The following is a 16,891-nucleotide window of genomic DNA, read 5'->3' as shown; positions in this document are numbered from 1 at the left end:
CTATGGAAAAACTGGAAAAATGTGTTACTGCCAAAATGTGTTTTTGTTACCAGTACTTTGAAACTGGGAAGTACAGAGATTTGTTATTCAAGTTGTCGAGACAAATTCCATATTCTTGATTGGGAACTATAATGGGTCTGTATAGTACCTGCAAATACTTCAATGTTGAAATCACATAAAATAGCCATAACTAAAGTTGATTGAGGAGCTGAACAATTCACTGTTGATACATCTCACCAATTAATTTGTTTATATTTTTTATTGATTTAATTTAATTATTTGTATTCTACTATGTGTAGTCTATGGTTGTGATTTGCAGCTCAATTTCTTTTTTTTTTTTAGTTGTTATTATAATCTATCCTCCAATGCAGTTGTGTAAAGAATTTCTTTACCTGACTTTTGCCCTGGAGTCGTGTAAAGATTTCTCCAATGCAGTTGTATAAAGCATTTATTTACCTGACTTTTACTCCGAAGTCGTGTAAAGAATTCTTTACACAACTGCTGTCGTGTAAAGAATTCTTTACACAACTGCTGTCGTGTAAAGAATTCTTTACACAACTGCTGTCGTATAAAGAATTTCTTTACCTGTCGAGTAAAGAATTTCATACACAACTGCTGTCGAGTAAAGAATTCTTTACACGACTGTTGTTGTGTGATGAATACTTTACTCGACAGTAGTCGGGTATGAACACTTTACTCCACTATATTCGCATAATTAGTTCTTTACTGGACTGTAGTTTGTAAAGAATTCTTCACTGGACATACGTCGGGTATGAACACTTTATTTCCAATGTTACAAAAAATCTATGGTTTATATAGTAGATTATAGATCAATGCATGTTTTACTCGACTGTAGTCGTATAATGAATGATTTACTCGATTGGTATGTCACGAAAGATAGCATATCACGAAACACATCCAGACTGTAGTGAGGTTATTTCGAAAATTCCTTGGCCCATCGTGCGAATGCGTGACATCCCGCAACAAAAATCAGGGTATGTACTATATATATAATGTGTTTTGAACATAATAATAAGAATGATAATTTTTAACAATTGATTTATATGAATTTTTTAGTGGTGATTGTGGAGCATTTTTGTTGCGGTACTTGAAGGTCCTAGCCCATGGACTTGATGTCAATTCATATTGCCAACAAGATCATGTTACACAATTTCGACAAGCCTTGGCTTTAAAATTATTTGGGCATAAGTCATGGAAATAAACTTTGTAGTGTCATTTTTTGGATTATGAGATGTAATAGTTATGATGAGGATGTTGTTGATATTTGATGTCATTAAAGACAATTGACAACATTAATATAATTTATTTCTTTGTTAATTATATTAATGATAGATAAGATAGTTTGTACAATCTATGTGATATAACATGATTGCCATATATGCACAGGAAATACATTGTAAGAAAATACACGACTGCAGTCGAGTTTTTACACAGATACATAACTACAGTCGGGTATTTAGAAATAAACATGACAAGCTATCTGTGACAAAATACTCGACTGCAGTCGGGTATTTGGAAATAAACATAATAAGCTCTCTGTGACAAAATACTCGACTGCAGTCGGGTATTTGCACAGATACACAACTGCAGTCGGGTATTTGGAAATAAATATAATAATCTCTATGTGACAAAATACTCGACTGCAGTCGGGTATTTGCACAGATACACAACTATGGTCGAGTATTTAGAAATAAACATGACAAGCTCTCTGTGACAGTCGGGTATTTGCACAGATACACGGTTGTAGTCAAGTATTTAGAAATAAACATGAGCAGTTCTGTAACAGCCAAAATACACGATTGTACTCGGGTATGTGCACAGAATAAAAACTTTTTTCAATCATTCATTATATTGATGACACAATCAATATAGATTTTAAACATATCAAACTTCAAACAAATGAAACTAACTATAGTCCGGTTGCTTATCAAATAACATAAATTCAATACTTATTGAAATCGTAAATAAGTCGTAATACAATAGAAGTTGTTTAACATTCATCATAAATTTTTGGCATATTCAACCCAAACACTCGGTCCATATTTTATAAGCCTCTAGTCGCCTCCCTTCAATACTTATTCTTAGAAAGCCACACAAACACGGTTATTCATCTGCGAAACAAAAAGGTAGAAATTTATCACTAAATATGAAAGATATTAAAAAAATTAAAACAATAAAAAATAACAAGTATATAAGGTTCATAGTAGTACATGTGCTTGTTTATGTTTCATTCGGTCTAACTACGGGCTCATTGTTAGACAGTGGGATTGGTGCACTACAAGTTAGTCGATTATGTCCTCGAGAACCACACTTACCACACTTACGGCGTAACATCTTTTTGCATTGTGATGGTATCCTAATTTGTTGTGGCCGACCATTTTTCCACTTTTCCACAGAGGGCAACACCTCATTACTTTGCATTTCTTCTGAAACCTCTCATTCTTCTTCTGTGCCAACATGATATATTGTTTCTGCGTATGCTGCAACCCATGCTTCACTAGAATAGTAACGAGAACACATGTCATATACAGACAATGTTTCTCGATACCTACAAACAGCTAATGCATGTTCATAAGATTTATAATGAAGTGTGGATCTGTTTGCCTATTTACACGACTGACATCGTGTAATTGATAATTTACACGACAATAGTTGTGTAACTTGCTAAAATACACAACTATAGTTCTATAAACAGTCAGATGATATATTTAATAAAATATAACTATAATCTTTGTACTAACAGAATGCTAGGTGTCATAACAACTACTATATCTTTCAAACTTGCACGATTGTTGTCGTGTAAATTCATATATACATGACAGAAGTCGTGTAAGTTGCAAAAATACATGACTCGGTAAATAATCAAAGGACATATTTCTTCTTAAAAAAATGTTGGGATCTCATACCAATTGGAACATTTTACATATATATACAATTATAGTATGTAAGTTTATACGTACACGCTAGTAGTCGTGTAACTTATTAACATACATGACTATAGTCCAGTAATAGTAAAATGATATATATAGTGAAAAATATATATTTTTTGAACTAATAGAATGATAAAGGTGTCATAATAATTGAATTTTTTTGCACATTTTTACGACTATGGTCATGTAAATACATACATACACGACTACTGTCGTGTATGTCGGGTACAGTAGTCGAAAAAATTGACAACAACTTCAGGTTTTAACGAATGTAGTTATAAAATCCATCAAATAACAGTCATATGATGCAAATGTAATGAAAATATGAGTTGCTTTAGTGTTTATCACAAACCAAACAAAACCCTAAAAATAATATAATGTCAACAAATTGAATAGATAGCCCAAAATAAAAAATAAAAAGTTTCAAATACCTTATTCATGGGATGAATAATACACCCAGCTGCAAACAAAAATCTCAGTGCATTAGCTGTTTGTGAGTGATTTTGAGTGTAGTATGAGTTTTTGTTGTGTGGAGTTAAAGAGTGAAGTAAAGAGTATTGTGAGTTGTGTGTGTTTTATATTTTTCTTTAGGGACATTTTAGACAATGTACCACATAAAAAGGCATATTTAGATAATTTTCAAGCATTGAGTATATTTAACTAAATACCATACTTTTAAGGCATATTTAATTAAAAACCCCAGAAAATTAGAATGCAAGGAGAAAGAATGGTAGGCTCCAAGTGTTAGAAGTTTCTAAGCATAGATTATGAAGTTTAAGTTTCCTCTCTCTCATCATTTTCGTAGCAATTAGTGATCAACAGATATGGGCTGGTCCTCTTTCTGGAAACAGAATAGTTGTTCTGCTCGAGAGCCGAAAGACTTTTAGTTCCATGATGACAGCACATTGGGATGACATTGGCATCAAGTCAAATAATACATTGTTTGAAGCTAGAGACCTTTGGGAGGTAAGAAATTAAGCAGATATTTCAGTCAAATGTCAGAGAGAGTAAAACATAACTTCTTGCTTTAATAAAATATGCTTTTTGGTGATTAACTCACTCAATTTTTATTTTCTCAGCATCGTACTCTTGAGACAAAATTTCAAGGGAAATTGACTGCTAAAGTGAACGGTCACTCATGCAAGATGTATGTACTGACTCCAGTCACAAAGCTTTGATAAAAGCCGGATCCAGAGGATAGCACCATGCAAAGTAATTTCTTCACAGCTTTAATTATTTTCATATCATCCTGAATTAAGATTGTGATTGCTATCAGTTTCAAGCAAAATTTTATATTTGATAGTCATATGAAGTGATGGCAATACTATTCTTCCTATGAATTGATGGCAAACATTACACAATTTTCCAGATGAAAGTACGCATTTCAATAGTAGCTTTTCTAGGAAGAAGAAAAGTTTCTTTTTTCTGAAATCTGGAAGAAGACAAGATAATGACAGGAAAAGAAGACAAATCACTGATCTAATGGTGCAGCTTCTAAATCTAAAGCGAACTGAAAGAGAGATTAAAAGGCAATGGATGTCAACCTTGTATTATCTATTGGCAGATAGCAGCTACATAAATGACTTGCTTTTTGCCTGCCACAGATGCCAAGAACGTAAGCAAATCATTCAAAGAATTTACACAAATGTAAATGAACTAAAGAAGAACATTTCTGTATGACGACGTTCAAGGAATTTTGGCTCTAGCAATTGTTTCAAATTCTTCCATTGCAGTGGTGAACAATGCCATTGCTCTGGTCTCTATGCTTCATATTGATCTGATCTAAGCCCCATATTCGAATTGTACGATCATCACTGGCCGAAGCCAACATGTGAAGATTTGCCGGATTCCAGCTCACACAATTAACTGATCCAGAATGGCCTGCCAATGCCAAAACGAGCTCTCCTGTGTATCTATGCCATATATACACCTATAACAATAAATGGGAATGCCTCAAATGTGAATCTAAATTACATCTTTCATACACAAAAAAGATACACACCAGACACTACTAATACAGAAAAAGTAGAGAGAGTAACCAACAAAATGAGTACAAAGTGTGCTGTCAGGACAGAGGGAGAAGAGGAGAGAAATGTTTTATGCTTTAGAACAAAATTCTGTAGGGAAAATCCAACCACGATTTTCACAACTCTTAGAATCAGCCAGTTTGAAGGCCGCATGGTATCATATCATGAATTCACTTATTCCTTACATATATTGAAGGAATAACGTTGTCCGGTATTCTATTACTAAAATGAACAATATCAATACTTCTACAATCAAAAACATAAATATTTAAGCATTGTTGCTGAATACAAATAAAAGGAGAAAAGATGAAGGCAGAAATAACTTGAAACAAAATTATCTAAAGACGACGCAGCAGCAGCAGCAACAGATTCACTTAATAGAATTTCTGGCACATTCTGCAAAGATAGTACCATCAATATTTATTGTTGAGAAAGAAAAGTAAGAATGGACTTTTAGAAATAATATTCACAAGCCCGCCTGGCCAAATCATTTGAGTAGAATGGTGTCCATTTCCAGCAAGTATATACATAATTACGTAAATATAATTTTGAGAATATCAAAAAATTCCTAATTGGATTCTCTCTCTCTCTCTCTAATTTGTTTACCCCATTCACAATAAATAATAGGTTAATCAAGCACCCTTCATGCTTGTATAATTTATCTTCTTAGCAAAAGGTGAAAAAGAAAGGAAAATATTTACCTGTGAATCCTCACTCCCACTGGCAATAAATGCTTGTTCAAATCCACCAAAACAAGATCGAATAACAAATCGAGCACGTTTGTGACCTTTGTACCTTGAAACAAGTTTGGGATCACTTTCTATGCTCCAGAGATGGATTTCTTGGTTTATAAGATTAACCAGCAGGTATTTGTTATCTTTTGATAATGAAAATGAAGTGATAACTTCCTCCTCTTCAATCCACCTCTCAAAATTAGCTTCCCTGTCAAGCAAGAGAATAGCAGCTTCTCTGCATATGCTTATTATTCTCTTTCCATCATCAGTTATAGCCATGTCTGATATTCTTAGAGTCTTCTGCCCTTTCCAAGATTCCAGCTCTCTTCCATCCAAATCCCACAGGCAGATGCTCTTGTCAGTCATTCCAGCAAAAATTCCTCCACCATCTAGAAACCATCCACAAGAAATCAAGCCAACACCAGTTTTCTCGTAAACATGGAGACATTCTCCAGAATTAACATCCCAACGCCTGATAGCCTCCTCTTGTCCACAAGTAAGAAGTTGATGGTCATTAGGGCTCCATGATACTGTAAACACTGGTTTCCGGTGACCACTTAGTCTATGCTTCAGTGACACCTGACCATCCTCTTTTACCTTAAAAAGAGAAAATCTTAAGTTCATCAATTGAGAATAGTGGGAAACTATACTGAAACAACTAGTTTATTTGGGCATAAATAATAGCAATGCTATTGGTTACACTGAAATACAGATTATGTCATGTTGGTCAGGTTAGTGATTACCAAGTTTAAACTCTTAAGTCAACAATGGCCATTGTTCACATTTGATCTGGATTTGAAAGCTCACAAGAGCTTAAGTCGTTTGATTGACTACAACACTCTGAATTCAAAACGATTACTTTTTAAGTAAGAATGTAGTTGGGAAGGAAGGAGAAATCCAAGAGATGGACTGAACAACTAATTTGTGATGTATAAAATATTAAATAAAGTTGCGGTCAAGTTAAATAGGTTGCTTTAAATCTGCTCAAATAGTTTCCAAGTATTGTCCCTACACTTTACACCATCAAACCACATTAGGGCAAATAGAGTCCTTATCAAATTCCACATTTTATCTATAAATAAATAGAAAGCTTGAAAATGAGGGCCAGTGCATATTAATCACCAATGTTGTGCTCATATGGGCAAGATTTCCAGGAGTTATCACTGAGGTTGTAAAGTGCATGTCAATGACCAAAAGCCAATAATCAAAAAGAGAACTTACCTCCCATATAATTGCTGACTGATCCTTGGATGATGAAGCCAAATATTTCCCATCATGTGAAAATTGCAAAAACCAGACTTCATCACTGTGTGCTTCCAGTATCTGTTACATTCGTATAATGAGATATTGTCATGCTAGCCTTTGCAAATGTCATACGAAACCAATTCATTGCAATAAATGTGCACTCCAATCATGGTACAAATATTACGAGGTAACATAATATGTGAAAAAAGTATCATAAACTAATTTATCGATGATAGTCATAAAAACAATATCAACAATGATAAAAAAATTAAGAGGTTATAAATAAGACACCATCTATCTTCATAAGGAAACTGTTTCCACTCTATAATAAGTGCCCCTCATGGATATCATTGTCCAACATGAGCACAACTTGAACTCCAGAATTTCTTTTAACTCTCACCTCCTCACCAATGTTTGCAAAATACTAACCATTTCATATTAATCAACTAAGTTACCAACAAACATCCCAAGTTCCATTAATAATTTCCTAAACACACATATTCAAACAAAATATTTCACCATCGAGCACAACCTTTGCATTAAGCAAGCTGCCAAAAAGGAATCTCAAGACAAAACAATCATGCCCTTTTCTTCTGCATCATCTTTATTTATAACAGGGAAGAAAAATAACAATGCTCTAATATGTCATAGCCAATCAAACAAGAAAAGAAACGGATATGGGGCATGCAAGGCATCACAAGTAAACAACTATCGCTACAGTGTCAAGTCTAACCTGCAAAGTTTGCGAAGGAATCCGGTTTCTTCCACATTGGTGATCCGAATACAGAGAAAAATCACTATCTGATGTATTGTGGAACAAGCAAGAATCCCGTTGTACATCAAGAGCCTTTTCAACAAGATGTTCCAACCTTTTTTCAGGAATAACAACTGAAGCAGGGAGCAACTTTTGCAGTTTTGCCAGAAACTTTGACCTTGACTTTTCATCCTCTGTATCTTGACCAGAGTCTCCAAGTGTTAAAGACTTTGATGGAGAAATAATGCAGGATGCAAGCTCATGAACTCTGCTCATATTGATTTGAAGAGGTACAATCTCACTCCTCAGAGAATTTAGGGCAGCACTAACTTTATCCCTCCTTAGAAGCTCAAGAAATTTCTGTTCCAATATCAAGAAAGATGCTGATTTCACAGCTGTTTCATCTGATAGACCAATCATATGCAATGTGATGATACTTTCATCCCAATAGCCATCCATTACTTGCTGCATGAACTGATTAACCACTGATGAGTGCATTGGTATTCCTGATTCTTCCTCGAGGAGGGCCCCACTCTTGTCATAACCAAGTGAATACAATGCTCTGGTTATGATTTTGATGAACTCTGATTTCTTTATGACACCTTTTGAACCAATTGTTTCTTCATCCCCTTGGGAGGTTAGTGGCCTAGCCATTACGTCTCCCAAAGAGCAAACAGAAGATTCTTTAACAGATGAGTCTTCTGCTAAGTTTTTTGATTCTGCTACAGGCCCTTTCGCACGCTTCAGGGGTGGTTCACTCTCTTCTATACCTCCCATGAAATTTCCAAGTCAACCCATATATACTCTAAAAGATCAAAAGAAATAAAGTATGTGAGGAGAAAATTTGATCAGATGATGGTTTCAATCAAAAACTTCCAAAAGAAATTCAGATTCACTATTCAGGCATGCAATAGCCAAAGGGTATGTTCCACATAGTGCAGGCAAAGTATAATTGAGCACAAATAAACAATTGAGACTCAGAAGGAATAGAGAGACACAAAATTTTAGCTACAAAACACCATGTTATATAAGCCACATCAAGCAAAAACAAAATCACTATGCGCAATGATATGACAACAGACTTAATATGAAAACTAGAACATCTAATTTAATGTTCAATCAGTCTCCTTGAGAAATAAACTGGTTTGACGAACGACAAGGAAAACAAGAAAAGAAAGAAACACATGATCACCCAATCCTTACGAAATGAAAGAGCCAGTTGTTAATTATCTAAATCCGACTCTACGCTTAGCACATTGCGGCCTAACACCAAAACAAGCATTTGTTACAGGCATTGACAAAGCAAAATCTTTTAGCCGACTAATGCCACTAGCCATGTGATTCAAAGAGTGTTTGATCATTACTCATATAAGACTGAAGCTGAAAAGTTTTGGAATTTGATCAAACTAGATGATACTGATGATCATAGTAAACACCAAGCTTACCTACAAACAAAATGCATCTCTGAAAATGAAAAGATCTTGAAACCACAGTCATCATGAAGTTTTAATGACGAACCAATTAATCATTTATAACAAATTGACACTAACAATTAGTACCAAAGTATGATACACATGGGACAAGCACCAAGATCCAATCAGCATCATCATAATACAAGAAATGTTCAACCCAAGGCTGAATTTTGTTTACTTGCCAACAAAAGAAGATGACGAACAAAATAAAGAACCCAAGAACCAAAAAAAAATCAAACTAATATACCGTCAACTATAGCAAAACGAAAAATATATATGTACATCCATCATCAGAATCAACAAGCAAAATCAACAAAGTAACGCGTGAAATCGATTACGAGTGAAAAGAGGAAATAACCAGAAAGAGAGAAGGCGCACAGTAGAGAAAAAGAGAGAGGACGAAGAAAAAGGCAACAGCGGAGCACCGAAAGGTAAATGTAATTGTATAGACAAGAGTAACAACAAAATTAATAATATAAATACAAGGGGGGTAACAAGATCATGTAATTTTTATGTGATTCTTTGGGGAAGTTGGCAGAGGAATCAATCTATCAAAGCTTGTATTGGATAGAGAGAAAGAAAAAGCTCAAAAAGGATAGCCACAGCACAGGCATAGGCATGTGAGACTGTGTGTGTATGCCACCAGTATGTTACGTGTGGGTTCAATTGTACACGTACCTCGTTGTTGTCTTTCTGCGCAAACCTCTTGAAGAAAATACAAGAAATGTGCCCACATGCGAATGCAAATGTGAATTTTATATATCTTGGCGTGCTGGTAACCGCCTCAAGAATTCAAGAATATGCAACCATTGAATAGAAAAATGGCTTGGTTGCGACTTTAGTGTTTGTTTTCTGTGATTATTTGTTTCTTTACTATCCCAATGGAAATTTTCACACTTCACCCATTCTTATTTTGAAAGTCTAACTTGGTGTTAATGATTATAATGCAAATAAAGCAGGGTTAGTAGACATGAGATTTAGGCTCCGTTTGTTATAATTTTTTAAATATAATTTATTTAAATAGAACTTTTATTGGTAGAGCTTTTACTTAAAAAGTTTTAATTATTTGGTTTTCAATAAGAATTTTTATTAAAATTTTATGAAATTACTTTAATAGACAAACTTTTTAAAGTTATGTTATTAAAAGAATAAAATAAGATTGCTAAATAACTAGATGATATTTTAGATATTTTAACATTTAAAAATAGTTTTTTAACATTTACTCCCAAAAACCCAAAATTTAATATTTTACTAGTAGATGCATAATAGCTTATTTAAACTTCAAAAACTCTATTAAAAAAAACAATCAAACAACAACACAAATTATGATAACAGCTTATGAGATTAAATAATCACTTATATCCATTAAATAAGTTATATCAAACAGACACTTCGTGATTAAGCAAAGTACCAAATTCTTCTTAACATCCATTCTCTTAATTTGCCCACTACCAAATTATTAATTTTAAACTTTTACTCTATAGACCCTTTGATATCCCAAAATTAACCCTAACCATATCTTTCTTATTCTATTTTAGTTTTCTCTTGAAACCCTCCACCCATTCTTTGTTTTTTTTTTCTTTTTCATTCTTATTTATCTTCTCTTTATTCTCCATTCTTTTATTTGGAAAATTTGGTTAACTTCATAATCCAAATCATAATACTCTTTTTCAGCAAGTTGGAGGTCGTTGAAATGGCCAACAATCTACCATAGCATTGAGGGAAAAATATTATATGTATTAAAATAAGTAGGAAAATGATGTTTGCCCCGGGTCAAACCCCGAAACTAAACAAAACGGCGTTGTTTTGTTTTATTTTTTTTTCTTTTTTGCTTCTCCAAAACGTTGCCGTTTCACTTACCATTTGCAAAATGAAGAGCTGCACCGTAAATCTCTTCCTCTTCGTTTCACTTGGGAACGAGACAGATAGAAGAGCAAGTCATTTGTGATTCGTTTCACCGTAAATCTCTTCATTTCTTCATTTCTTCACATGCTTATTAGTTAAAATAATTGGTTGGGAAATGATTATTCCTCTCCATTCTTTGCTTCAACTGGGTAACACTCTCGCTGCCCTTTTATAATTTTTTTTTTCAATTCTTTTTTCCTAAATCAAATGCCTGGCTGTAATATCTCTCAGATCTCAAATAAGTTTTAGTCACAAGAGATTAATAGCAAATCACTATTGCCATCAAAGGCCTGGCTATCAATGATTTGCATGTGTCTGAGAGATAAATAGATCGGCAAGTGTTTGTTATGTATGAAATATGTACTGCGGAGTAAGAGTTGCAAACGAACTTGGAGCTGGTAACATGGAAGGAGCCAAGTTTGCTGCAATAGTATCGGGGGTGATATCAAATCGTACTTGGTATCTTCTTCTGGGTATTGGAAATGGTAAGTGAAACGGCAATGTTTTGGAGAAGCAAAAAAGAAAAAAATAAAACAAAATGACACCGTTTTGTTTAGTTTCGGGGTTTGACCCAGGGCAAATATCAGAACTCAAATAAGTATTATATTTTGCAGATATTATTTGCAGTGATCCTATAAGCAAAGTGAAACAAGAAAAAAATTGAAAGAAATGATAATGATATTGTTGAGAAGAAGGAGATTAAGTTATACGATAAGATTTGAGTTATCTTACTAATAAATTAATAAATATATATGTAGTGATAAAAAAATTATTGGGATATTTTAGTAATATAAAAATTTATTAAAATGAAATGCAAATAGTATTTTATGAGTTCAAATAACTATACTCTTAACTAAATTAAATAAAATTATATTAACAATTTGTTTAGAAGTATTTTAAGAGTATCCAATATTACTGTGAAACATTATGGTAGGAAAAAGAAAAAGAAATAATAGCCCTGATAATTATGTGTAATGTTTCTACTACCTAACTACTAGTGAAAACAATATACCAAGTCATTTGTGGCGAATCCCAACAATGATACTATTAAAGTTTTACAATCAATCTCTTCTTTCAGTTAAATTATCCATTGATATTAGCGACATCCTTAACTTGTTAAAATATAAACGTATATTGATATTCATATGTAGTTTTTGTGATTAGTAAGAATTAATTTCTTGATATTCATCAGTTTTTAAAGGTAGCACAGCTGAGATAGTGACGGGTTCTCTGCCCCTGCGGGGATGGAGCCACAGAAATTTTGAGAATTCAAGAGGTCACTGCGAGACAAGCCGTTTATCATTACAATAAGTGTCAAGTGAAAGTGTAGTGATGTATGTAGTTGAGGCATCCTAACAGATTGGTAGACTTGAATCTTGTTCCTACATGACCCGATCATAAACTACAACCAAACCAAATCATAAAAAAAAAAATATAGTAAGATACTATATGAAAAAAAAAATTACATTTATAATTCATGAAGGAAGATAATTACAAAGCAAAAGAGCTTCCGCCCATACAAAATTTCAAGTCTTAAAGCACAGAGGCTATCAAAAGAAAATAAAAACTTAAAAAAAAACCATCATAACTGTTGAGGGAAGAAGATTCGTCAAGCTAAAAATATTCTTAACATAAGATACTAAACCTAACAAAATCAGGATCTCCAACACTAAAATGGAACACAACGTTAGTTTATATCTCGAAACTCATTGACTATTTATTCAATGCTTAATTTTTTTCAATTTCCCTTTCAATGTACATAATCAATGAGTTTGTAAGAAATTCATCCTCTATTTTGTTGTGAAGTCTTGTCTTTACTATACACATAACCAAAAATGACCGTTCGGTAGTTGCAGTAGATACTGGAAGAGTTAGCACAAGAAGAATTATTATATAGACAAGGGGGAATATTGTTGCTTTTCTAGTACTAACTAACCATTGGCTCAAGTCAGAAATGGTCAACAAGCTTTTGAACTCTAGATGTTGAACTATACTATACTCATAATGCTCAAGTTGAATTTTTAAATTCATTTTATCAACATTTGTGAAGTCTGCTGGATAAAATTCGTCAGCTAATTGACAAACATCACCAATTCTAAAAGACTTCCTACATTCACGAGGATCAAGTGCTAAACTAAGTATAAACAACTACACTTCATGTTCATTAAATCGACTACTTTACTCTTGTAATTGGCAATTTATAATAGCATAAAATAAATTTACTATGTAATGTTCTGCAATAGTAAAGTTATCTTCTTGACGCTAAGCTCGACCTTGTCTTACAACATAATGAGCATTCATTTATAGAATATCTATTTTTCTTGCCTCACAAAATAATTTCACTTTATCAAGTAAAGTAGTCCAGCCATCACCTCTGAATAAGTGCTTTAGTTGATGAAACAAGATGTATAACATGTAAAATATCTTGAGATTTAGATTGCAAAGCTTGTCAAAGTTTATCAGTGATTGTCATAATTTCTTTCACAAGGTGCAAGATAAAGACAAACTTAAAAGTAGTCATTACCTCATATACAACATCAATATCTCCTCGTTGAAAAACATTAGTGCCATCTTCAATCATATTAAGTAGAATAGAACATGTTGCGCTGAACATTTTTATTAAATTAGAGACCGATCTGAAATGAGAACTCCACCGAGTATTCACAGGCCTTTGTAAAGTGCCAATTTGATCAAGCTCTCTCTCACTCTCAAGCTCATCAATGGAAATCATGTACTCAATGTTAGCAGCTTGAGCACGTTTGAGTTCATCATTGCGCTAACAAAAAGCACCAACAATATTCACAATAGAAATCAACATAGTAAAGAAATGATGAATAAAAACAACCTCTTGAGATATCGCAACTAAAGCCAATTATAGTCGATGAGCCAAGCAATGAATGTAGTAATCACATGGTCAATTTTTCAAAATTAAAGTTTGTAAAACATTCAACTAACCTCGCATGTTACTTGCACCATCATATCTGTGCCCTCAAATATTTTGAATATTTAAATTATTATGAGACAATAGAGAGTATATCTCATCTTTCAAAGTCATTGTAGAAGTGTTAGAGACATGAACAAGTCCAAAAAAATGTTTTCGCATAAAACCGTCTCTATCAACTAATCTTAATACTACATCTAGGGATGGCAATGGGGAGGGGAGGGGAGGGGACCGATCTCTCCGTACCCATCCCCGATATTTTGCGTATGCCCCCGTCCCCTCCCCGTCCCCGTCAGAATTATGTGAGAGAATCCTCATCCCCTCCCCGAATAATAACAGGGGATCCCCGAGGGTCCCCGATCCCCAAATAACTAATACATTTTTTTTTTCGATTTTGAGTTAATCATATAAAAATAAAAAATTCAAATAAAAGTAAAGTTTGAAATATATCTTACATTAATATCTATTACAAAAGTCACATGCATTAAATTAGTAAGTAACGCAACATGTAAGGGATACAAACTTCTTTTAGAAACTATCATGAACAAATTAATACTCTAATGCAAAATTGTTACAAATAAAATCGAATTTAAATTCAAAATTAACTTTTTCAATGGTGGCGTGGGCACTTTATAAATGTGGACTATTCCCTTTACAACATAATAGTTAAATCGAAGCAAATCACAAGGAAATATTAGATTAAATTAGATTAGATATTAAAATTGTGATTCGTTGTGGGCAATTATAACATCTAAAAATAAATAAAAAATAGATTTAAGTTTAAAATATTTAAAGAATATTAAAATTAAAAAAATGTTTGGCTATTAGGATCTACTCGGTCTTTTTAATGTCCTAAATAAAAAATTAGGACTTTAATTAGTTAATTAGGCCTAAAAGTTTAATAATATAAATATTTTGATATTTTTATTTTTACCAATTTTTATAATTTTATAATTTAAATTTTATTATTTATTTACTAGTAATTTTAAAAAATTAAAATGGGGAAATGGGTAGGGGATGGGGATTCCACCTCATCCCCGTCCCCTCTCTGAATAAGAAATTGGGTAAAAAAATTTTCCCGTCCCCTCCCCGAATAAGAAATTGGGTATGAAATTATCCCCATACCCTTCCCGAATGGGGAAAATCCCCGAGGGTACCCGTCTCCGTGAGAATTTTTGCCATCCCTAACTACATCCATCTATTCTTTCTTCGATTCTTTGCATGATTTGTCTACAATTAAACAAAACTTTGCATCTTCTTTTTTTTTCACGAATTTCCTTTTTCACTTTTATTGGAAAGACATGTAAAATTTCTTTTTGAATATCTGGTGATGTATATGAGGCATATTTTGGAGCTTTTTCAAGTATAACTTTTGCAATCTTTTCATTATTAGAGGCAAATGCTTTAAGTAATTGAAGAAAATTTCCTCAATTTAATGATTTTTTGCTCTTATCATGGCCTCTAAAAGAACAAACTTGAAAAGCCAAGTATCTAAGTGCTTCAACTATAGTTTTTAATCGCATTATATTATTTTCAATTTCTTGAGAAGAGTAATGATTAAATAACTATGATAGATGCAAAGATTGCCTCACCAAATCCTCACATGATTTTTCAGGTTTTTTATGAGTTGAATTGGGATCTTTTCCAACTAATTAAAGAAGGCACAATTTTTCCCATCTTTAACCTTTCTCCAACCATTAAATCCATCAACAATATAAGTAGTATATTTTGACTGTGCAAATGGTGTATTGAAGAGATAACATGGTAGACAAAAAGCAGCATCTTTTGTAGGTGAATATTCCAACCAAGAAGGAAAAGAATCGAACCATGTAGATTGAAAACGACGGGGATGCTTTTCTGGTCCAGATTTCAGATACTCTCAAAGTCTTGGTCGGTATAGACCAACCATTAAGTATGCTTTGCGAATTTCATCTGGTTGATAAACATCATAAACCCATATTTGTGGATGCAATCCTGGATTACACTTCAAAAGTCGAGTATCAACTGGATTTGTCTCAATTATTGCAGATTTAAAAGGTGGATTTCCAAAATTTGGTGAATTGGCAAGTGAAACTAGTGAATTTTTCAGAATTTGGAGAATTGGTATTCACTTCTAAATTCTCCGTATTTATTCTTTTGAAATATTGATTAATTTATAATGACTTTCTCATGTTTGCTGCGGTGAAATTGTCAGAAATTGAGGGGTTTTGGTTGAGTCGCTAGCGATTTTTGGGATATGTTATTCACGATCTTCGTTGGCTGATGTTCTGGGTCTTGGCTGATTTCTTTTTTCTTTTTTGTTTTAATTATTTTGATGCCATAGTTAGTGACTCTTTTGGGCTTGACTGATTTGTTTCTTGTGTATTTTGATGCTATCATTAGTGGGGTTAATAGTAAAATTACAATATTATCTAATATATAAACTTTATACATTAATTATATAGGGGTCAGTGTGGACATTTTACATTAATTTTTCATATTTTATTTAAAAACCCCAAAAAAAATTAAAATTCTGTAGGAGCCATGACACCCTCTAATTTTATATGGCCTCTACCCTTGATCTTAACTAATATTGATGTTATTATTTGTAGAGATTATTTAGTCTTAAGAGTTTTAACGATTCAGTCTGCTATCTTTCTCTCTTTTTAGGTCTTTCCTTAGCAACTTTAATAGCCCTTTGAATTTTGTTCGAATTAAATCATTTCATATTATTTTTTTAAACTAACTTATTGATTTTCATAAGTTCCTTTCCTTCTTACTGTTAGGAAATTTATTGGTCATGGTGTCGTCGTAAGTTCACATGGTGGTAATTAATTCCAAATACTTAATACTAGACGGCTTTTTCTGAACATTAAATTTTAT

General features: G+C 33.1%; 1 protein-coding gene and 1 long non-coding RNA gene across 5 annotated transcripts; one reads left to right on the top strand and one right to left on the bottom strand.

The window, feature by feature from the left end:
• The first annotated feature begins 825 nt into the window (after positions 1-825).
• LOC112100787 lies at positions 826-1,341 on the top strand. Its single transcript, XR_002907095.1, has 2 exons — positions 826-995; positions 1,078-1,341. It is a non-coding gene; the product is annotated as an uncharacterized LOC112100787 (long non-coding RNA).
• Positions 1,342-3,693: 2,352 nt separating this feature from the next.
• On the bottom strand, positions 3,694-9,928 carry LOC18050673 (WD repeat-containing protein 26 homolog). 4 transcript variants are annotated; one of them, XR_002907093.1, is made up of 7 exons: positions 9,542-9,827; positions 7,691-8,516; positions 6,934-7,035; positions 5,680-6,309; positions 4,496-4,881; positions 4,012-4,200; positions 3,694-3,908 (listed from the first exon to the last, which is right to left on the bottom strand). XR_002907093.1 is itself a non-coding variant. In XM_024190549.1 (5 exons), the coding sequence occupies exons 2-5, from the start codon at positions 8,486-8,488 to the stop codon at positions 4,666-4,668; spliced, it is 1,746 nt and encodes a 581-aa protein (XP_024046317.1). In that variant the 5' UTR covers positions 8,489-8,516; positions 9,862-9,928; the 3' UTR covers positions 4,347-4,665. The 4 variants fall into 4 exon arrangements, 3 of the variants coding, with proteins under 3 accessions (XP_024046317.1, XP_006448496.1, XP_006448495.1); XM_024190549.1 differs by lacking the exons at positions 3,694-3,908; positions 4,012-4,200; positions 9,542-9,827 and adding an exon at positions 9,862-9,928 and having other exon boundaries at positions 4,347-4,881; XM_006448433.2 differs by lacking the exons at positions 3,694-3,908; positions 4,012-4,200 and having other exon boundaries at positions 4,347-4,881.
• Between the last annotated feature and the right edge of the window lie 6,963 nt (positions 9,929-16,891).

The sequence above is a fragment of the Citrus clementina genome, unplaced genomic scaffold, assembly GCF_000493195.1.
Source record: "Citrus clementina cultivar Clemenules unplaced genomic scaffold, Citrus_clementina_v1.0 scaffold_2, whole genome shotgun sequence".
Taxonomy (NCBI): domain Eukaryota; kingdom Viridiplantae; phylum Streptophyta; class Magnoliopsida; order Sapindales; family Rutaceae; genus Citrus; species Citrus x clementina.
Note: the sequence above shows the minus strand (reverse complement) of the source record. Positions and strands in the feature narration are given on the sequence as shown.